The sequence below is a fragment of the Gavia stellata genome, unplaced genomic scaffold, assembly GCF_030936135.1.
Source record: "Gavia stellata isolate bGavSte3 unplaced genomic scaffold, bGavSte3.hap2 HAP2_SCAFFOLD_42, whole genome shotgun sequence".
In the NCBI taxonomy this organism is placed as follows: Eukaryota; Metazoa; Chordata; class Aves; order Gaviiformes; family Gaviidae; genus Gavia; species Gavia stellata.
Genome location: NW_026776913.1, coordinates 1,065,258 through 1,087,574, shown reverse-complemented (window position 1 = coordinate 1,087,574; position 22,317 = coordinate 1,065,258). Strand labels below are relative to the sequence as shown.

Here is a 22,317-nt window from a genome sequence, read left to right as displayed (position 1 = left end):
CCCCATGCCCAGAGGCAGCAAATGTCCAACAACAGCTCCATCACCCAGTTCCTCCTCCTGGCATTCGCAGATACGCGGGAGCTGCAGCTCTTGCACTTCTGCCTCTTCTTGGGCATCTACCTGGCTGCCCTCCTGGGAAATGGCCTCATCATCACCGCCATAGTCTGCGACCACCACCTCCACACCCCCATGTACTTCTTCCTCCTCAACCTCTCACTGCTTGACCTGGGCTCCATCTCCACCACTGTCCCCAAAGCCATGGCCAATTCCCTCTGGGACACCAGGGCCATCTCCTTTGCAGGATGTGCTGCCCAGGTCTTTTTCTTTCCCTTCTCAATGGTAGGTGAATATTTTCTTCTGACCATCATGGCCTATGACCGCTACATTGCCATCTGCAAACCCCTGCACTACGGGACCCTCCTGGGCAGCAGAGCTTGTGTCCACATGGCAGCAGCTGCCTGGGGCAGTGGATTGCTCACTTCTCTGCTGCACACAGCCAATACATTTTCACTACCACTCTGCCAAGGCAATGCTGTGGACCAGTTCTTCTGTGAAATCCCACAGATCCTCAAGCTCTCCTGCTCAGACGCCTACCTCAGGGAGGTTGGGCTTATTGTGGTTAGTATCTTTGTGGACTTTGGGTGTTTTGTTTTCATTGTGCTGTCCTATGTGCAGATCTTGAGGGCTGTGCTGAGGATCCCCTCTGAGCAGGGACGGCATAAAGCCTTTTCCACATGCCTCCCTCATATGGCCGTGGTCTCCCTGTTTATCACTACTGCCATGTTTGCCTACCTGAAGCCCCCCTCCATCTCCTCCCCATCCCTGGACCTGGTGGTGGCAGTTCTGTACTCAGTGGTGCCTCCAGCAGTGAACCCCCTCATCTACAGCATGAGGAACCAGGAGCTGAAGGTCACACTGAAGAAGCTGATTCTGTCAGTAGTCTCTCAGAAGCATTAACCTGCCCGTGTCTCTTTACAAGTCATTCAAATCCACCTTGGAACCTCCTGTGCTTTGGGCATTTTATGTGTGATAACAATGTTTATCCAGGAATGGCTGCATCCACTCCACTCCACCAGAGGCACGAACCCAGCCCGTCTGACCCAGAGGCCTGTTTGCATGTTTCTGGCACAATGGTACAGCCTCCCGTGTCGTGTCTCCGTAATAAAAGGGGATTTCCTCATTGCCGGTGTCTGGTGGTTGGGTTCTTCCAAAGCTGAGGTCAGGTTGAAGAAATTGCCCTTACGAGGTCATGCTGCTTTGCTTGGGCTCTCCATGGGCTCAGGGGAGAAGGGCATGGGGCAACGTGTTAGGGAATGGGCCTGGGATGAGCCTTCACCTGTGGGTTCCCAGTGTCCCTGGAGATGGTGAATGATCCACAGGGATCTGCCTGGGACTGGCTCCGCATGGCTTGCAGGCACCACAGCCTGCTCGCTCTGCAGAGCACCACTGCCAGCTTGGGGTCCTGTGGGGAGCACAGCAAGGGGGCAAGAGAGGCCAGCCAGGCCAGCACGGACACAATTCCTTGGGAAAAGGCTCTCTGGGGGCAGGGACATCCCTGGACAAGAGCAAAGGAGCAACTCTGTGCTTCCAGGGGGGCAATAAATCACCAAGAGAAACCTATTTCTGCATGCACCAGCTCGGGGCAGGCTTCTCTATTGCTGGGGCAGCCGGAGCAGCCTGAGGAGCCCCTGGGCCAGGAGTCTTTTCCCGGGAGAGGGACTGGCACAGAGGGTCTTGCTGGCATTGGACGACAAGGATGTCTTGGAGACAGGAGCAGGGGACACAGGGAGACACTGGCCTCTGTCTCCTCATGCCATGGCTGGCCCTCAGCCCTGGAGCTGATGGGAAGGCTGAGACACCTCTCTGCCCCCCAGGAGTTACAGCGACTTCCAGAGGGGCTGGGGCTGGGGGGTTGAGTGCGCAGAGCTTTGCAGCACCCATCAGTGGGCACTGCCGTGGGGTCAGCCCAGAATGGGCTGCTTTTCTGGGCTGGGTAGGGGAGAGATGGGTGGGAGGTGGGAAGTGATGGGGAGAGCCAGAGAGGGACTGGGCTGGGCTTGAAAGTGCTCGGGAGAAGAACACACTAAAGTTAGCTGAGCTGTTGGACCATGCAGGGTGCGGACTCACGCGAGGGGGTTGGTGGTGCAGAACCAGGGCTCGTGGAAGGCAGCTGAGACTTGCAGCCGCGGGAGGGATGAGGCTGCTCTGTGCTTTTGGTGGCATGGAGAGTTGGGGAAGGTGGGCCAGGGCATTTGTAACCCCTCAGCCTTTCTCGCTGGCTGTTTCCAACACTGGCAGCACACCCCAAGTTTACAGGTGAATTTTCCTGCCTGTCCATCTCCATTCTCCTGCTGGGCTCAGAGCTTGAATCACTTTGCTTGAAACAAAGGACCTCCAGGATGGTCAGGGACTGGAGCACCTTTCCCATGAGGAGAGGCTGAGGGAGCTGAGCTAGTCCAGCCTGGAGAAAGGAAGGCTGAGAGGGACCTCATTGCTGCCTGCCAGTGCCTACAAAAACATTCTAGAGAATAGGGGAAGAGGCTTTACACCATGGTGCATGGCCGGAGGACAATAGACTGTGGGTGGGAGGTGAAAGAGGAGAGATTAAGCCTGGAGATAAGGGAAGTCTATTTCACCATGAGCTGAGCCAAGCGTTGGAGCAGGTCACACAGAGATGCTGTGCAGACTCCGTCCCTGGAGGTTTTCAAACTCTGACTGGACCAAGCCTTAAACAACCTGGACGGACACTTTTTTCTGGCAGGTTGGACTGCAAAACTCCCAAGTTCCCTTCCAACTTGAATTGATCCTATAATGTCAGGCCCTTTTTCTGACAGCAACAGAGCAAATGTTTATGGGGCAAGAATCTTCCTCTGCTGCATGTAACCACCTAAACTAACATCTAAGCCAGCAAAGAGACGTCAAGACCACCGTGTGACTCTCTCTCTGCAAAGACTGAGGGGTATCATTGACAGTCCTGAGCAGGAACTGTCTTGGGGGCACAGGGCTCTGTGTGTTGTAAATACTCTGATTTTTTTAAAATAATCAAAATATGATCATATAGAAAGGTTAAATTTGATTGATAAATGAAATAATAAGATACAAATGCATAAGTTAGGATTGTGAAGTTAGAAACAATAACCATAGGAACCTCACCAGGGAGTCACTGTTCCATTCTAAGGAACTAATAGTAACGAGATGGAACAATGAAGAATTGAATAGAAAAGTCTTGCTTGAGTCCTGTGACCATGTGACCTGATATGCACCAATGATGCTGCTTGGAAAATTCCTTACCTTTCCCATCTTGATTTGAATATCAAGAATGCCGATCAATAGATATTAATAGAAATAACCATTGATTATTTTAAGTATGGATATTGATAGAATAGTATAGTCCAAAGAGCGATTAATAAAAATTAAATTACATATATATTTTGTATGAAGGTAACTAGGTATGATTTATCTGTGATTTATTCATAAACTAACTGTTGAACAATGTAGCATTGTGAAGAGGTAGAATTTGCTTGTCAAGAGAATGATAAGTTGTAGGCCTGGTCAGTAAACCGGGGAAAACTAAAGAAGATTCCAAGAATGGGATTTTGCAACCAACCTGAGCATGCGCAAAGATTGGGTTCAACTAAAGGACACCATGAGGAAGACTATGGCCGACCACCAGAGGACCTTTAGACGACCACCTGTATACCTGAAGGCGCATGCGTCACGAGCATTTACATATATTAATGAGTTCTTGGAAATTGTATGAATATGTTAATTGTTTCTTGGAAATATGATGAATATGTATACTTTGATTGTATATAACTTTTGTAGCAGAGAAACTAAGCACGCACACGAGGTGGAGCGATCCCCTGTGCGTCCAGCACTGCAATAAAGAAGTGCCTGCTCACCTACATACATTGTGCAGATGAGTTTTTATATTACAGATTTGTAACATGTGCAAGACACAAAATGACCTTTTTTAAAATGCTGCCAGCCTGATAAGAGACATGTTTAGAAAATGTCAATAAAAATAAAGCAAAGAACTAAACATGAAGATGCAAAGCAAAGAAAATGTTTAAAAACACTTTTCAGCTTTTAAAATCTTCATTGTTTTATTTTCTTGTGTTTTAATATACTGGTCAATGGGGGGAATTTGTGTCCTTGTTCTTTTTTTTTTTTTTAAAAGGAAGGTTTTTTCCAGAACTGGGTTTAGATGTAAGACACAAATGCCTTCAGCTATGGGGACACAGGCACCTCCTGCCAGTACAGATGCCCTGGACACCCCCTGCCCAGCCTGAAACTGTAGCTCCCGAGGAGCTCTGCTCAGGCTTGCCAGTCCCGTGCAAAACCTCAGGTACACTGAGGTCTCTAAATGTGGCCCTGGATATTTTATGGTCAGACAGACAAGGTCTGCCTGGAAAGATGAACAAATCTGCAACATTAAAAAAACATATATAAGCACATTTTCATCAGCTGAAACAATGGAGTACTTCTAATATAATGGCAATGTTTTCACACCGTGTCAGAATGGGAATTTGCAGGAATTGCATTGATCATAGGAGAAAAAATAGTCATCTCCTGTACTTGCATTACGACTACTCTATCTATTATATTACATTGCATATTTAATGTCCCTCATCTTTCAGGTGTTCCTACCTCTCCTGGTTAAATGACCATGTCTAAGGGCATCTTTTCAGCAGATGTATTGGGACATTTGCCCTTCCCATTGCTGGCCAGATTTCCCACTCCCCTTGCTCTTTGTTCATTCAAATACCGTCCACCCATCTGGTTGCTGCTTTGAGTGTCAGGGAGTTAGAAACTTGCCCCATCTTTCTGAAGTCACGTTAATTCTTTAATCAGCTCCTTAATTGCATTTCTACCTATCTCTTCCTATCTCTCTGTCTAAACCATTTCTTGCACGGCTATCGTTGTTGGCCATCTCCACCACAGGATGCCCTACACTGTCCCACACTTGCACCTGTTTCCCTGCAGGCTGTAGACCCACTATCCGCTTCCCCACCTTGCTGTCACCCTCACAGGTCCCTGCCTGTACCGATGTCTCTCTTTGAAACAGAAAGCCATGGGCTGATCACAGACAAACACCGCCAGCCCCGGTGACCTCTTGTTGCACCATGGCATAACCCTTCAAGTGACATTTCATTTTCCCTCATGTCTAGTCTCAGCCTCCAAAGCTTTTCCTTTCTCATGCCTCTTCCTCTACAAAGAGAAGCTTCATCCTCTCTGAAACCACTTTTCAAGTAGTTGCAGGCTACTCCAACATTGCTCTGGCCTCTATGTCATGAGGCCAAAGCAGCCCAGGTCCCTCAGCCTCTCTGCACGAGTCATGTGATTCAGCCCCTTCACCCCATCTTGGCAGACGTCCTCTGGACCTTCTCCAGTTCCTCCCCACTCCTGCAGAACATGGAGCCCCACACCAGGACACATTATTTTGGATGTGGTCACACCAGTGCTGAGTCAAGGAGGGAGGTAACTGCCCTTGTCTGGGTCGCCACGCTCCTCCTAATTCAGCCCCATATGCAGCTGGCCTTATTCGTGCCCAGCATGCTCCACTTCTTCAGACAAGGCCTTCTTCAGACAAGTAGAAGCCTCTCGTTCACAGACCTTGGTCCTCATGGGGGGCACTACCCAGTCAGGCATCTGCCCGAGGGGCAGCACAGCAGGGCACAAGACACCCAGGAGGGTTCTGGAGGGCACCGAGAACCTCCTGAGCATTCAGAGAGGGTGTTAGGAAAGTCAACGTCCATCTCGAGTTCAATCTGGTAATTCAGCCTGGATGTGAAAGGCCTCAACAAAGGATTCAACAACAGTCCAGGAGCAAGAGGAAGGCTTGGGAAAATGCAGGCCTACTGCTAGATGGGGCAGAGACCCTAGTGACAGAGAGCACAGAAAGGGCCAAGGTACTCCATGCCTTTTCCTCTCTGAGTTTACTGGTAAGACCAACCTTCAGGAATCCCAGGCACCCAAGACCAGAAGCAAGGAGCAAGGAAGACTTTCTCTTGGTGCAGGAGTCTCAGGTTAGGGAACGTTTAAGCAAACTGCACATGCGTGAGTCCTTGGGACCTGAGAGGATGCTCTCATGAGTGCTGAGGAAGCTGGCTGACGTCATTGTAGGCCACTTGAAACCATGTGTGCAAGGTCATGGTGACTGAGTGAGGGTCCTGAGGGCTAGAAGAAAACAAAGGTAAAACCTATCTTGAAGCAGGGCAAGGAGGAGGATGCAGGGAGCTGTCAGCCTGTCTCCCATTATACCCCTATAGACAAGCTGAGCAAATATGGTCTAGATAAGTGGAAAAGGAGGTGGACTGGAAACTGACGGAATGGCTGGTCCCAGAGGGTTGTGTCCAGTGGCACAAAGTCCAGCTGGAGGATAATCAGCAGTGGTGTTGCAAAGGGGTTGTTACTGGGTCCCATTCTATTCAACTTTTCATTACAGTCCTGGATGATGGGACCAAAGGCATCCTGAGCAAGTTTGTGGATGATACAAAATTGGGAGGAGTGGCTGATACACCGGCTGGTTGCACTGCCGCTCAGAAGGACCTGGGCAGGCTGGTGAACTGGCTAGAGAGGAACCTCATGAAGTTCAACAACGGGAAACACAAAGTCCTGCCCGTGGGCAGGAATAACTCCATGGCCCAGTACAGGCTGGGGGCTGACTGGCTGGAAAGCAGGTTTCTAGAGAAGGATCAGGGGGTCCTGGTGGAAACCAAGCTGGCCACGAGCCAGCAGTGTGGCTGTGTGGCAAAGCAGACCTACAGCCTCCTGGGCTGCATTCAGGAGAGCTTGGCCAGCAGGTCTAGAGAGGTGGTCCTGCCCCTCTAGTCAGCACTGGTGAGGCCACATCTGGAGTGCTATGTCCAGTGCTGGGATGCCCAGCGAAAGAGACATGCACTTACTGGAGCGAGTCCAGCAAAGGGCCACAAATATGATGAAGGCACACAAGCATCTGTCAGAAGGAGAGGCTGCGAGAGCTGGGACTTTTTAGCCTGAAGAAGGGAAGGTTCATGGGGATCTCATCAATGTGTATCGATACCCGATGGCAGGGAACGAAGATCAGGGAGCCAGACTCTTCTCCATGCTGCCCAGTGACAGACAATGGGTAGAATCTGAAGCACAGGAACTTCCATCTCAACACAAGAAAACACTTTTCTACTGTGAGGGTGGTTGATCACTGCAACAGATTATCCAGAGAGGTTGTGGAGTCTCCATCCATGGAGATACTCAAAACCCAGCTGGACCCTGTATTGGGCAACCTGCTCTAGACTAGGCTAGGCAATCTCCAGAGATATTGCCAAGAAGGGTCAGAAGGAACCAATGGAGGTGTCTAGTGCTACGATGTGCTCTGAGCAGGGAGAGCTTGTCAGTAGGATCACGTTGGTCAGTGCTTTCTCCACTTGAGTTTTGAAAACCTCTGAGCCCCACACTCTGTGCTAATCAACTATGAAAGTGACTGGTTGTTTTCTTAAACCTCAGTTGAAATTTCCCTTCTAGCTTCTTGTCCTCATTGTCTCTTGTCCTCTTCTGCCCTTCCTGACTGCCAGGCAGATCCTCATGCCTACTCTGACCATGGACAATCACAACCTTCTCTCCAAGTGTGGCCTCATTGAGATCCCCTGCGACTGCACAGCCAAGCATTGGTGGCCAGCTCCAAGCAGACCTACACCCTGGGGGTCCCTGCGTGGGCTCAGAGGAGGGCATGTGGAGGCACCCAGCACCTCACACAGAGGGAATGTGGCAGTGCCTGTGGGCTGGCACCAAGGCAGAGTTTGAGGCAGAAGGGGTGAGCAGAGAAGCCCTCCAGCAGCTCCTCTGCATACCTGGTCAGGGAGTAATGCACTTGGTGGTGCTCGTGAGTGAGGACGATGGCATGGGAGGGGAGGTACTACGAGCTGTGGTGCAGGGCACTGGGGCTCAGCCCTGCTCTGGGGCCTGCCAGGGTCTGGGCATGTGTGAGCCCATGCAGGTCTGGCTGTTCCCCCAGTGCAGACACTGAGCCCAGCAAGAGGATGGAGCTGGTCATATTTCAAAGATCAGCCTTCACCTGGTCCACGGTGAATGGCCAGGGCTGGAAACGGCTGGTATGGGGAACGAGGACTGGGCGTGACTTTGGGGTAAGGGCCAGCGCATGGGGTGGAGGAGGCTGTCTCAAGGACATGTGCTGGGCACAGAGACCAAGGGACAGCAGCAAACTCATATGGCTCCCCAATATCTTCCCAGGGCCCCGAGTTCGTGGTGCTGCTCTGCAGAGCTATTTGGCTCTGGTGCCTGGGGCCACCAGTGACTCCACACTGGCCTTCCTGGTCAGGGAGGGAAGCAGCTCCAGCTGGATGGGGATGACTGCTGCTAATCTCCCCAGTGCTCTGGGGAGATCCCATTTCATTACAGGGATGCCATGGGGGAGGTATAACCCATGAGCACACAGCGGTGGCAGTAGGAGGGGTGTGAGGTCACCATCACTATAACCCATGAGCACACAGCGGTGGCAGTAGGAGGGGTGTGAGGTCACCATCACTATAACCCATGAGCACACAGCAGTGGCAGTAGGAGGGTATGAGGTCACCATCACTATAACCCATGAGCACACAGCAGTGGCAGTAGGAGGGTATGAGGTCACCATCACTATAACCCATGAGCACACAGCGGTGGCAGTAGGAGGGGTGTGAGGTCACCATCACTATAACCCATGAGCACACAGCAGTGGCAGTAGGAGGGTATGAGGTCACGTCACCAGTGGCAGCCCATGGCCATCGGGGCTCGGTGCAGAGCAACCGTGTGCTGTCACAAGGGCATCACGGGGGACAGGAGCTGCCCGGTCCCATACCTGTGAGGCCGAAGGAGCAGCCCCTGCAGCCCTGGCTGGAGCAGTCGGGGTTGGGGTGGCTCGGGGGCACCGCAGGGATGTGCCAGGGCACGGCGCCAGGGGGAAACCACAGACTTCCTGCCTGGGCGTGATGGGGGGGAGCGCGGGGAGCGCTGCGAGGCCACGTGGGCTGTGGTTTGTGCACCTGCAGGCTGCAGCTCCGGAGCCACCCGCGGGGAATAACGGCCCCTCGGTGACATGCCAAGAGTCAGGGATGCATGTGAGCCTGCGGGCTGCATGTCTGCTGCCAGGACAGGGACACATCCCAGCTCCAGCTCATTTGAAGGGACCTTCCATGGGGCTCTCCAGGGAGGGACAGGCGAGCCAGCACTCCTGGCATGGGGCTCTGGCCTGGGCTAAGGCCCTTTCGCAGCTGCTGCTCCCAGTGCAGCAGGGTCTGTAGCAGGGGCAGGGGCTGTTCCCTTCCCTTCCTGACACAGCCCTCAGTGCAGTCCCAGCCCTGCGGTTCCCATGGCAGGGGGATGGCTGGACACTCGCGCCTTGGGCTCTTGGATGTGCCCAACATAGGAGATGCTCAGTGCTCCTGGTCCACACAGCAGGGTTCAAGGGGTGAAAAAATGCATTTCCCCCACTACAACCGGTCCTGTCCTGTGATGTCCCACCACCACAGTGACGTGACATTTGCAGCGGAGCCATCCCTCATATATGGTCATGAATTGAACTGGAGAAGTTCATTGGAGGGCTCGGCTGTGTCGGAGGGGAGATAGCTCCCGATAATGTCTAAAAAGGTGCTGCTGCTGCTTCGATTGGCTCCTTCTGTAGCTGGGCTGGCATGTGCGGAGATATATTGCCATCCCGCTGCCATTGTCCCCATGAGTCCCCAGGTGCTGTGGCAGGGAGTGTGGCAGAGCAGGAATGTGCTGGCAGGGCAGAAGGCTCAGGATGGGCACAGAGGGACTCCTGTCCCCTGAGGTGCTGTGGCTGCTGCTCTGGGTGCAGCTGTGCAGAGGTAAGTGCCGACTCCCTTGTCCCACAGCCCAGGGCCAGCGGGTACCAGCGTGGTCATTGGGATCTGTCTGGGAACGGGGTTTCTTTGCAGGTGCCACTGAGACGAGGGCCAGAAGGTGCTCAAGTCCATGGACCCTGTGCCTTTCCCTGTGCCCATCTGGGTGGGAGAGAGTGTCTCCTTTTCCGGGGTTCCAGTGTTTAGGGCAGCCTCTGCCTAGCTTGATTCATAGACACCCTGTCCTGGGGTACCCTTTTGGACACCCCCCTCTTCCCCAGCACGGTGCCTTTGGAGCCGGTGGTGGCCTAGCTAGTGATGGCAGCACCCAGAGATCCCCAGGGCACTGCCAACCTTTGGGCTACCCCAGAGGGTTTCTGTGCGGCTCGCTGCCCCCTTGTTCCAGGGGAGCCCTGACCCCATGACAGCAGTTCGTACCTCTCAGAGAGAAGGGGACCGGGCATCTACAGTAGAGAGACATCCTTCCTGGGGGGCCTGGCTCAGTGCAGGGACTGAACTGACACCAGAGGCGAGGAGGGGATGTGGGTTGGGGGACCATCGGGATCGTCTCGGTGCTCCCTGGGAACATGGAAAGCCCCGGCGTGGGGTTGGGTTTGGACGGTGCTGGGGCAGGCGGTTTGCATGGGAAGCTGCAGGCCTGGGTGCCTGGGGCTGTTCAGGGGGTGCTGGGCTGTGGAGGAGCGGGTGCCCAGTGCAGGGCTGGGCAGTGTGCGGGTGGGTATGGGCGGGGGGGCACATGGTCATTGTAATGGGAAAAGGTACCTTGTGTGGTGGGATGGTGAATGACTCAGCCGGGCCAGAACTCAACACCCCCAGCCTTGTGCAGCCCCTGAGGATAGAAGGGACCCTCACATTGTACTGGGGACAGCCTGGAAGGGAGTGGGCTCCCACCCTGGCACCTCTGACTCTACCTGGGCAGGGGGTTCCCCCAGACATGCAGTGCTAAGGCTTGGTGCTCTCCTGACCCATCCCATGTTGTTGTTTAAAGGAGCTGTGGAGGTGAGGCTGGCGGATGGCGGCAGGCGCTGTGCCGGGAGAGTGGAGGTGAAACACAGGGGCCAGTGGGGGACCGTGTGTGGTGACTACTGGAGTATGAACGATGCTGCAGTGGTTTGTAAGCAGCTGGACTGTGGGTCTGCTGTTGGAGCTCCTCAGTACGGACACTTTGGACCAGGATCCGGCCCCATTTGGATGGATGATGTTGGCTGTAATGGCACCGAGTCTGCCCTGTCTGACTGCACACACAGAGGATGGGGTGAACACAACTGTGATCATCGTTTTGACGCTGGAGTGACATGTTCAGGTAAGGGGTCAGCTGTTGCCTGCCTTTGGGGCTGGGACAGGCAAAGGAACCTGGCTGTGCCCTCAGGGAGCAACAAGCAGATGTCTAATCAGGGCCCAGTGTGGCCAATCACACTGCCGAGCCAGGACTGTCGTTGCTGGTGTAATCGGTCTCCAGGGAAAGCCCAGTGGGAGCCTACCCCAAGGCGAACTAACTCTGCCTCAGTTTCTCAGCCCCGCCTCAGTTGGTGTCTTGGGCTGCAGATGAATCCTTCATGCCTGACCCAGGGTGTCCACTGGGCTTCATCGATCTCCACCTATTCTGCCAGTTCCCAGACAAAAATGCTGAGGGTCCCTGTCCTGGAAACACCACGGGGGACTTGCTTGGCACCCCACATCTTGGAGGACTGGCGTGAGATGGCTGGTCACACTGGGTAGTTCCCCCTCACAGACATGAGCACCTCGACTGAATTGAAGGGACTTTTTAGAGTGGTGGGCCCTGGGCAAAGGAGCAGGGTGGCCACAAAGCCCTTTGCTGCCTGTCCCGAGGGCTCAGCTGTGTGATCCAGCACTGCGAGGCCTCACGGCTTGGTGGCTGCTTGACCCTGGCTGCTTCTTCCTGCATCGCCAGAGTCCCAGGCTGGCGCTAGGATGTCCCTGGGACTGTGACAGCCCTGCGGGGACATGACCCCGTGCAGGTTGTGCTGGCCACTGCCCAACCTCTCCTGCCTGCCCACATCTCCCTACACTGCCCCATGACACCAGGGACTTTGGCAGCACTTGCAGATCCTCATCTGTGCTGGCTGTTCCGTGAGAGTAGGCATGGGCCCAGGGGGGCATGTGAAACTCCTGCCCCTCTGTCTGGGTGTTGATCCGGGTTGTGCACACATCCAGGCAGAGCGTTGTGTCCCTGGCTGAGAACATCCCCCCTTGAGCAGGCATCAGAGGGGTCTGTACAGGCACCAGCCATGATTACAGCTGCAGCATTTCTGTGCTCTGTGACATCTCCTGCTTAAAAGGAACCTCCCAGCACCCTAGAACACCCCTGGGAGCATGTTGTATTTATGGCTGCATCAAGGTGATGGTCCTGCCTGGTCGCAAGCTCTGCAGGGACTGAGCAGGCTGCAGCAGTCATTATCATCTGGGCCAGTTCTTGTGGACCCAAACTGCGCACACCACTGCGGTGCTGGGGGGACCATGCCGGGCAGTGAAGGGCACTTTGTGCAGCAGCAGATTGTCAAAGTTGAGCCTGGTGCTGCACCAGACACATAACCTCTAGAGCCCTGAGGGTGTAGAGAAGGGGCGCAGGGAGGGCGAGGCTGGATGTGTTTATGTCACCAACACTCCCCCACAGCTTCCTCTGGGATGTGCAATGGGTCATTTGGTCATGGCTTGCTTGAAGGTCACCAGAGATGTGGAAATGTAACTGCCAGAGGGCTCTGGGAACTCCCAGTTGCTTTGTGTTTTTTCCAGGATTTGTCCGGCTGGTGGAAGGGAAGAGCCGCTGCTCAGGACGTGCGGAGATCCATGACGGGGACCAGTGGAAAACCGTCTGTGATTCCCACTTTGGTCCCAAAGCTGCTGACGTGGTCTGCAGGGAGCTGCAGTGCGGCGTGGCCCTGCCTGTCACTGGAGGAGGTCACTTTGGAGAAGGGGTCCGTCCCATCTGGGATGGAGCGTTGCAGTGTGTGGGGAATGAATCCCTCCTGGCCTCCTGCCCCAGAGGGTCCCCCAGGGACCAGCCCTGCACCCACGTGAACAGCGCTATTGTCACCTGCACATGTAAGAATTCCGGTGGGGTGTTGAACACTGGGTTGAGCCCCAGCCTGGGGCGGGGGAGGCAGGTTGTGCTGTGGAGACAAGGGAACTGGGGTATCTGTTGCCACAGGCTGGCAGAGAGGTGACCTTCCTGGGGGATCCTCGACAAGGGCAGGGCTGGGCTGAGGCCTTGGGGACAAGGAGGGGGCATGGGTTGGGAGGGCTCCCTGGGATCACCGTGTTGCCCCACAGGGGACACAGGAAGGCCTGAGGGTGGAGGATGGGTTGGGAGGTGCCCTAGGCAGGCTGTGGTCCAGGGGAGCTGGGGGCCCCGGGGAGAAGCAGCAGTGTGTGCCTGGGGGAGCCCTGGTGGGGACAGGTCTCTTCTCAGGGTGCTGGCTGGGGAGGAGCGGGTGCCCTGGGCTGGGGACAGGGGACAGCTGGCCATTGGGTGGGAGTGTCAAGGTCTGTGGGGCCACAAACAACACAGTAGGGCTGGAGCTGGGCACCCCTAACCTTGCACAGCCCGTGGGGATAGAAGGAACCCCTGCACTGCCCTGGGAACAGCCTGGCAGGGAGTGGGCTCCCACCCTGGTACCTCTGACTCCGTCCGGGCAGGAGTTTCCCCAGACCCACAGTGCCGGGGCTCGGCACTGTCTTGACTGGTCCTGTGTCAGTGTTTGAAGGTGCTGCGGAGGTGAGGCTGGCGGATGGCGGCAAACACTGTGCCGGGAGAGTGGAGGTGAAACACAGGGGCCAGTGGGGGACCGTGTGTGGTGACGACTGGAGCATGGATGATGCTGCAGTGGTTTGTAAGCAGCTGGACTGTGGGTCTGCTGTTGGAGCGCCTCAGTACGGACACTTTGGGCCAGGATCCGGCCCCATTTGGATGGATGATGTTGGCTGTAATGGCACTGAGTCTGCCCTGTCTGACTGCACACACGGAGGATGGGGTGAACATGACTGTGGTCACAGTGGTGATGCTGGAGTGACGTGTTCAGGTAAGGGAGAGCCTGTTCTCCACCTTGGGAGGTAGGACAGGGAAAGGGGCCTGGTTGTGCCTTCAGGGAGCAACACATGGACACTTGAGCAGGGTCCCATGATGCTGGTTGAACTGCTGAGCTGGGATTGTCATTGCTGATGTCCTCCATCCCTGGGGAAGGCCCAGTGGGAACCTGCCCCAGGGTGTCCATACCCTGCCTGGCCCCTGAAGTGGCTCAGATAAATCCCCCACCCAGCCCCGCAGTGTCTGTTGGTTCCCATCTTTCTCCTCCCTTTCACCCAGGGCCTGTCTGGCAGCACTGAGGGGAGGGCCAGGTCCCCCCATGCCAGAGGCACCAAGAGTGACTCACGCAGACACCCACAGCTGCAGGGAAGGGCGTGAGATGGATGGGGAATTTTGGGTTGTGCCCCCTGGCAGACAGGAGTCCCTTGGCCCAAGCAAAGGGATTGCTTGCAGAGGAAGACCACGGGGCTTGGGCAGACGAGTGGGGTGGCATGTGGCACTTCATTCCTCTCCCAGGGTCACCCCACAAGAGACTTCCCGTGAGGATACAGCCCTGTCCAGGCAGTGCTGACCCGCTGCCCAGCCTCTCAGGTCTCTCTCAGCGCCGGGCTGCCTTGCACTTTTGGATGTGCCACCGTTTATTGGCTCTCCTCTGTGCCTGCCCTTGCACTGGGAGCTCGTGGAAGCCCAGGGTTGCTCTTCTGTCCACTCTCCTGCCCTCTTCCCAGCTGTTGGCCAGGGACATGCGCATCCAGAAGTGCACTCTGGCCATGGCTGAGGACCTCTTTCCCAGGAGGGTGCTGGAGCGAGGGGCTGGTACAGACACTGACTGCAGGTACAGCCTCACCATGCTTCTGCTCTGTGACTTACTCCATCTACCCGAAGCACCCCAACAGTTCAAGACCCCCTGGGGAATGGGGTGCATTTCTGGCAGCTCCAAGGGGTTCCTCACGTCTGGCCCTGAGCTCAGTGGGGCAGAGCAAGCTGCAGCAGCCAACAGCGCCTGGGCGCATTTCCCTGGACCCCAAGTGCTTCAGGTGCTGCAGTGCCCAGGGACCAGTGCCAGGCAGCCCCAGGCCTCTGGGGCAGCAGCAGTTTGTCTGAGCGGTGCCTGTGGCTATGGCTTTGGGGGAGAAGCAAGCCCACAAGTGCTGTGCTGATTTCTGAGGAGCAGCAGGGGGGCCCTGATGTGTTTGTGCCATCAGCACCCCCTGAGAACAGCAGGGGTGGTCGTGGGGCTTTTTGCCCGTGGCAACCAAAGGGCTGTGGGAAATCTCAGGGGTCTTTGGTTGGTCCAGAATCTGTCCAGCTGGTCTGAGGGGAGAGCCCCTTTTAAGGACATGTAGCGACGCATGAGGACGACCTCTGGATAACTGTCTGTGACTCACACTTTGGTCCCAAAGGCAGCAACATGGTTTGCAGGGTCTGCTGTGGGTCTAAGATAGGCACGTACCCTTGAGTGCTGTGATGGTGTAGTGAAGGGGCGCAAGGGTTCCTGGATGCCTTTGTGGCACCAACACTCCCCCACAGCTTCCTCTGGGATGTGCAATGGGTGATTTGGTCATGGCTTGCTTGAAGGTCACCAGAGATGTGGAAATGTAACTGCCAGAGGTCTCTGGGAACTCCCAGTTGCTTTGTGTTTTTTCCAGGATTTGTCCGGCTGGTGGAAGGGAAGAGCCACTGCTCAGGACGTGTGGAGATCCGTGATGGGGACCAGTGGAAAACTGTCTGTGATTCCCACTTTGGTCCCAAAGCTGCTGACGTGGTCTGCAGGGAGCTGCAGTGCGGCGTGGCCCTGCCTGTCACTGGAGGAGGTCACTTTGGAGAAGGGGTCGGTCCCATCTGGGATGGAGCGCTGCAGTGTGTGGGGAATGAATCCCTCCTGGCCTCCTGCCCCAGAGGGTCCCCCAGGGACCAGCCCTGCACCCACGTGAACAGCGCTATTGTCACCTGCACACGTAAGGACTCGGGGTGGGGTGTTGAACACTGGGGCTGTGCCCGGGGTTGGGGAACAGAACAAGGACCGTGCTGGGCCGGGTGTGAGGGCAGGAGGGATGAGGGGATTGTCTGCAGCATGAAAATAGTGCAGAAGGAGAAGAAAGGCATGCTGTTCCTCTGGCCTCCCCGCCAGCTACTGGGGGTACAAGAGCACCAATCCGCCCTCTCTCCTCCTCCTCTGTCCCCAGAGTACACAGGGTTCAGGCTGGTGAACGGCAGCACGCCATGTGCAGGGAGGGTGGAGGTCCAGGTGCTGGGGACCTGGGGGACCCTCTGTGCCTCCCACTGGGATCTGTCGGATGCCCACGTTCTCTGTCATCAACTCAACTGTGGGTTTGCCGAGTCCATTCCTGGAGGAGAGTATTTTGGGAGAGAGACTGGCCCTGTCTGGAGAGACTCATTCCACTGTGACGGGACTGAAGCCCACCTGGGTCAGTGCCCAGTGATCACCCTGGGGGCCTCACCATGCTCCCGCGGGAGCAACGCTGCTGTTATTTGCTCAGGTGAGTGCCGGAAAAATGCTGCCTTAACTTCATTCGCCCTTTGTGTGCATCATGGCCACCCAAAGTAGGGGTCGCAAGGCAGTACCAGGCTGAATTTCTCCCTGGAGAAACCCAGGAGCCAACGGGAGGGCTTTGCCTGCTTAGTCTGACCACTCTGCTGCGGGAGAGCTGAGGACTGAAGCATCAGGGCAGTGGCTTAGGCCCTGGTGCCGCTGCCAGGCCTGGGCTCCTCTGTTCCTATACTTTGGGATGAGCCCAGGACAGGGCTGCAGGGCACTGCCTCAGCCCTCTGGCTGCAGACAGCGGCATCCCATCCCCACAGAGGGCCCTGCAGAGCCTCATCCCACCACCCAGGCAGGAGCCCCCAGCAGCAGCAGACCTGGGTGTGAGCTGTAGAACAGGCCAAAGCTTTGCCCTCTCTTCTCACCAACACAAGGCTCAATCTTGTCCTGTTTGGTCGGAAAATCCCCTCTTGCCCTGCTCCCTGAAGGGTACCATGCTCCCCGGTGCCGCCAATGGCTGTGGTATCTCTGCTCTCCCTAGGCTCAGCCAGCTTTGCATCCCTGCGGCTGGTGGGTGGAGGGAGCCGGTGCGATGGGCGAGTGGAGATCTTCCAGCATGGGACGTGGGGCAGAGTCCTGGATGACCAGTGGGATGTGCAGGAGGCCAGCGTGGTGTGCCGGCAGCTGCGGTGCGGAGAGGCAGGGGGAGCTTACAACCCCCCAAAGCCGGAGCGAGGGACGGGCCCTGTGGGGCTGCGAGGGGTCAGGTGCACAGGGCACGAGGCCAACCTGACCCTCTGCAACACCTCCCTGCCTGAGAGTGCACTGGCGGCAGGGGTTGCGGAGGACGTGGGAGTCATTTGCTGGGGTGAGCGGCGTTGCACGGGCCCCCCAGGTGACAGGGTGGGTGGGCAGCCGGCCCCTGAGAGCAACAGGGGTTTCTACCCACTACAGGGAGCCGGCGGGTCCGGCTGGTGAACGGGGCTGGGCGCTGCGCCGGGAGAGTGGAGATCTACTACCAGGGCAGCTGGGGGACTGTCTGCGACGATGGCTGGGACCTGTCTGATGCTGCCGTCGTTTGCCATCAGCTGGGCTGCGGAGGGGCAGTGGAGGTGGCTGGCTCTGCTCAGTTTGGGGAAGGCTCCGGGCAGATCTGGCTGGATGGCGTGAACTGCTCCGGGGCCGAAGCTGCTCTCTGGGACTGCCCTGCCAGGCCCTGGGGGCAGCACGACTGCGGGCACAAAGAGGATGCGGGAGTCGTCTGTTCAGGTCTGTGCTGGGAGCTGTGGTGGGAGCCTGGTTCCTGGGGAGGCCAGGACACACGGAGGGCCGGGCATGGCCAAGGCTCTCCCTGGCTGCCTCTGAGCTCCTGCCCAAGCCCATCCTGTGGACACCCATGCATGGGCACCCTCAGTCCCACCGGGGGTCCCTGGGGAGCTCAGCTGTCCCCAAGGGTTAGCGGGAAGGGCAGGGGTGTCTGTCCATCAGGGACTTCTCTCTGCCCCTGGGTGCAAGGCGGGTGTGCTGGCCCTGCCCCTGCCCGTCTGAGTGCCTGGCGGGTGCAGAGGTGTCCTGGCTCCCACAGCCCCAGACCAGCCTGTTCCCCCTTGGTGCCTTTCCTCCCAGAGTTCGTGGCCCTGAGGCTGGAGAACAGCGACGGCTGCTCTGGGCGCCTGCAGGTTTTCTACAACGGGACATGGGGGAGCATTTGCTCCAACTCGATGACTCTCGACACGGTGTCGCTGGCATGCAAGGAGCTGGGCTGCGGAGACAGAGGATCCCAGGAAACAGGCCTGCCCTATGGTAGGGTGTCTGGCCCCGCGTGGCTGGATAAGGTGCAGTGTGGGGAGAAAACCAGCTCCTTCTGGCAGTGTCCCTCGGCTCCCTGGGACCCACAGTCATGCGAAGACCTGCGAGACGAGGTCCACATCATCTGCAACGGTAACTCTGAGCCGTTTGGGCACCCGTGTCACCCCAGATCCTGCTACCCGCTGGGCATAGCCAAACACAGAGAAAGGGCTTGGAGGGGCTTTTCTTTTCCATGTCAGACCCTTGTGTTGCCAGTGGCACAAGCATGACCGCAGCCACACATGTCCAGCAGCAGTTGCCACCCAGGTTGCCAGCAGCGCCCAGGGGAGGCAGAGGTATCTCTAGGTGAGGTCTCAGAACAGACCAGACAGGATTCAGAGGTGCCTTCCCTCCATGGACACCCTCCTGCTGCTCTGCAAACCAGGGACCTTTTGGGGCTGAGCAATCTGGGTCCCCCCACAGTCCAACGCGTGTCCCCTGAATGACCGGTGTTCAGTTGCTGCCGTGATCATGATGGCAAAGGGAGGCACAAGCAGAGCTCAGCCCTGCTCTGTTCTGCACGATCCCCCAAACAAACTCCTTCACCACAGTGTTTCCTTCTTCAGGGGGACGCCCAGAAATGCCCCAGAGCCCGTTGGCCCCGTGCCCCAACTCCACGAGCTGCACAGGTAGGGAGCTGCTCCCTGTGTACCCTTCTTGTCTGGCAGGGCTCTGCCAGCTGTCTCAGTGCCATGGGAGGTCTTTGCCTTCTCCAGACAGGGAGAAGATTCGTGCAGTGGGAGGCGAGGACGGGTGCTCAGGCAGAGTGGAGGTCTGGCACCGTGGCTCTTGGGGGACGGTGTGCGATGACTCCTGGGACATGCGGGATGCTGAAGTGGCGTGCAGGCAGCTGGGCTGTGGCCCCGCAGTGTCTGCCCTGCATGAGGCTGCGTTTGGGATGGGGATGGGCCCCATCTGGCTGGAGCAGGTGGAGTGCCAGGGGACAGAGCTGTCCTTACAGGACTGCTGGGCCCGGCCCGGGGACAGCGGTGTTTGCCGGCATAAGGAAGATGCTGCCGTGCGCTGCTCAGGTGAGTGGCAGGACTGGGACCCCTTGCTTGGGTATTGGCAGGGAGCTGGGGAAGGCCTTTTGTCCACTTGGCCCTGGCATGGCCCCTGACCTCCCAAGAGCAAGAACGTTCCTGCAGAGTGCAGGAGCCTGGTGCCAGGTGGGGAGCAGTCTTGGTGGAACTGGACATCCTCTGGCCACTGCCCGTGGGGCCCTGCAGCCCCAGGGCTATCCCCTGGGCTGGCTGTGCCATCCTGCCTGCTGCCCACAGCAGAAGCCCTGGACCCAGTCCCAGCCTCCCTCTCTAGCACTACAGGAGGGGCAATTTGGGTGGGATGTGTCAAGGACACCTACAGACACATACACGGTGTGCTGAGGAGGAGGCACACCCGCCCTCTCAGCCCAGCTCTCCTTTTCCTCCTCTGCAGCTATAGCCAGGACAGCAGCATCCCCACCCCGAGCAGGTAACTTGTCCTCCCCCCAGGGCTGGGTATCCCCATGGCCAGACTGTGACCCACAGCTGGATGGAAGGGGCTCCTTGCTAGGGTGTGAAACTCCCAGGAGGAGGCACTGGGTGGGTGGTGGAGGGTTAGGGAGGGTTGTAATTTACTCAGCAGGGTGGAAGCTTCCCCGTCACTCTACCCCTGGGGCCCTCCACCCCCTGCTGCCTTGTGTGCTGGGGGTCAGGACTGGTGCTGCCTCCACCTCTCCCGGGCCTGCTGCTGCCCCTTCCATGTTCTTGCCCATGCAGATCCCACCCGAGGCCGTCTGACCAGCAGTGGGAGAGTCTCAGTGCCCGTCATCATCTGCATCATCCTGGGGGCCCTTCTCTGCCTGCTCCTGGCCCTCCTGGCTGGGCAAGTGCTAAGCGCCAGGGCTGGGCGCAGAGGTGGGTCCTTCCACAGCTGTCCCAGGGGGAGATGCCTCCTGGAAGGGCTTTGGGGTGCTGCAGGGTGTCAGCCAGGGGCATGAGCAGAGCTGGGGGGATGAGACTGTGTACTGCCACCTGTCCCATGCACGGCCCCATTGAGTGCCTGGCTGTGGGGCACCAGCAGTAAGGGGTGGAGAGAGCCCAGAGGCGGGGGGAGCTAGCGATAGAGCGAGGAGAGAAATGGCAGAGTGGGGATGGCCAAGGCTGGCAGTGCTCTAGGTAGCACTGGAGGGGGCTCTGGGGCAAGGGAGATGACAGGAGGAGTGCGAGGCAGCATGGTCCATCTCCACGGTGTCAGGCCCCTGGGCTGTCCCTCTGCCCAGCCCTTCCCACCCCCTGGCAGGGCAGGGGCTCTGCTGTGGACCCATGGGGCAGATAAGGGGCAGCTCCAGGTGGAGAGGAAACATGGGAGCTGCTCTGGGGTCAGGCAAGGGGGCATGACCCAGGGGCCAGAGGGGCATGAGCGCTGTCTCCAAAAGGATGATGCGAGGATGACACTGCCCCAGATAACCTCCACAGTGATGTTGCCCTCACTGAGGATGTGGCAGCTGTGCCTGGGCAACACAGTGGGGCTGTGCTGTAGGACCAGCCCCAAGGAACAGGTCTGCGGGAGAACAGTGGGGTCCCATTGCCCCTCTGCCTTTCCCTGTGCCAGCCCTGCCTGTGTCCCCAGGCTCCTGGAGAGCTCAGGAACCATTCCCCGAGGCCGTGTATGAGGAGGTTGGTTACAGCCCAGCGTGGGAGAAGCAGGCGAGGTTTGGTCGCTCAGGTGGGTGTGGGTCGTCCCTGGAGGCGCATCTGCAGGACCCTTTTCCCTGGCCATAACCCAGGGCTGATCCCCGTAAGGCCCCCAGCCCATTCAGCGCTGGGGCCGTGTGGTCTGTGGGGAGAGCATGCAGGTCCTGGGCCTGGGAGAGGAGCTTCCTCCCAACCAGCTTTGCCCATCCCAGCTGGACAGCCCCTCTCTGCCTGCCCCTGCACCCCATGGGACAGCCAAGGAGTGAGGGAAGGGGCTGTCCTAGGGCAGCTCTGGGAGCACCTTTGAGACAGGGTTTGTCCCAGGGGAGCAGGGTGAATTCCCATCCCTCTTCCCTATTCAGCCCCAGCTCGGTGGGTCCCCCTTCCCCAGCAGTGCTGACCACGAGCCAGGTCAGTGGGGCTTGCTCCATAACACCCGCTGTGCATCCCTCCAGGCTCCTATTCAGAGGAGTCCCTGACCCAGCTGCAGCCCTACCCTGGCGTGAGCGAGGAGGAGGATGGTCTGGGATCAGCACCAGGTAACGGAGGCAGGAAGGGGTTGATCTCCCTGCAGACTTGCGATGGACAAAGGTGTCACTGAGTGTCACTGTCAGAGATGGGCAGGACCTGGGGGTCTCCCATGGTACTGCCAACACCAGTGTCTCAGCCCTGTGTCCCAGAACATCCTCCCGCCCTCTGCTCTGCAGGACGTACCTTCTCACTGTCACCAGCTCCCCTCTGCTTTCAGATGTTCTTGTCCTGCCCGGAGGTGAGCCAGCGGATGGCTATGATGATGCCAGGGAGGTTTCTGACCCAGGGGAGGATGCTGCCCCTGGGCAGGGAGCTTGGGAACTGCCCAGGGTGCCAGAGGAGGGAGCAGGGACCAGGGATGCAGCCAGAGGTGAGAGGGAAATTCAGTGTTGCTGGTTCCGGGGGTGTCATCCCTGGTGCCACCCAAGCCGCTGCCATACTGAGACCCCAGCCTCATGGGAAGAGGGAACCTGACCCAGGAGTTTCCCTTGGAGGGACTGGGGGTGGGAGAAGGAGCTGAATGTGGTGAGGAACAGGGAGGGAAGTGATGTACAGAACCCATGGGGCGAACTGCAACGTCCTGCTTCGCTGCTTGCAGGGGGCAGCCTGCACTCCCAGAGAAGTGCCGGGGTCCCTGGAGCTGAAGGAGTCACCTTGTCCCTGTCCCTGGGGAGTACGGGCTATGATGATGCTGAAGAGGTGTCTCTGGCACATCCTTGTGAGGACACAAAGGCTGTGACACGGGAGCTCAGTGCACAACAGTGCCTGAGCCCCAGGCCAGGAGAGCCCAACCCTGCTGTGCCGCTGGGTGCAGCCAGGAGGGAGGAGAGGTCTGTGCAGCTGGGAGAGCTGTGA

The 22,317-nt window shown here is 57.5% G+C and overlaps 2 protein-coding genes across 2 annotated transcripts; both read left to right on the top strand.

Moving 5' to 3' along the window:
* Positions 1-957, top strand: LOC132321438 (olfactory receptor 14A16-like). The gene has a single exon (XM_059834933.1). The coding sequence runs from the start codon at positions 22-24 to the stop codon at positions 955-957; it is 936 nt and encodes a 311-aa protein (XP_059690916.1). The 5' UTR covers positions 1-21.
* An 11,378-nt stretch (positions 958-12,335) lies between these two features.
* Positions 12,336-22,317, top strand: LOC132321437 (antigen WC1.1-like). The gene is made up of 13 exons (XM_059834932.1): positions 12,336-12,390; positions 12,612-12,793; positions 14,631-14,718; positions 15,552-15,860; positions 16,089-16,229; positions 16,947-17,273; positions 17,360-17,674; positions 18,032-18,346; positions 18,970-19,284; positions 20,014-20,151; positions 20,867-20,962; positions 21,387-21,470; positions 22,061-22,317. The coding sequence occupies exons 1-13, from the start codon at positions 12,336-12,338 to the stop codon at positions 22,315-22,317; spliced, it is 2,622 nt and encodes an 873-aa protein (XP_059690915.1).

Excerpts from the sequence above, each read along its gene's own strand:
- LOC132321438 (XM_059834933.1), top strand. The coding sequence starts at position 22 with ATGTCCAACAACAGCTCCATCACCCAGTTCCTCCTCCTGGCATTCGCA.
- LOC132321437 (XM_059834932.1), top strand. The coding sequence starts at position 12,336 with ATGCCGGGCAGTGAAGGGCACTTTGTGCAGCAGCAGATTGTCAAAGTT. Across the intron at positions 12,794-14,630 it reads GAGGTCACTTTGGAGAAGGG|CTGTTGGCCAGGGACATGCG; the intron begins GTCCGTCCCATC and ends CCCTCTTCCCAG. Across the intron at positions 20,963-21,386 it reads GGCGAGGTTTGGTCGCTCAG|GCTCCTATTCAGAGGAGTCC; the intron begins GTGGGTGTGGGT and ends GCATCCCTCCAG.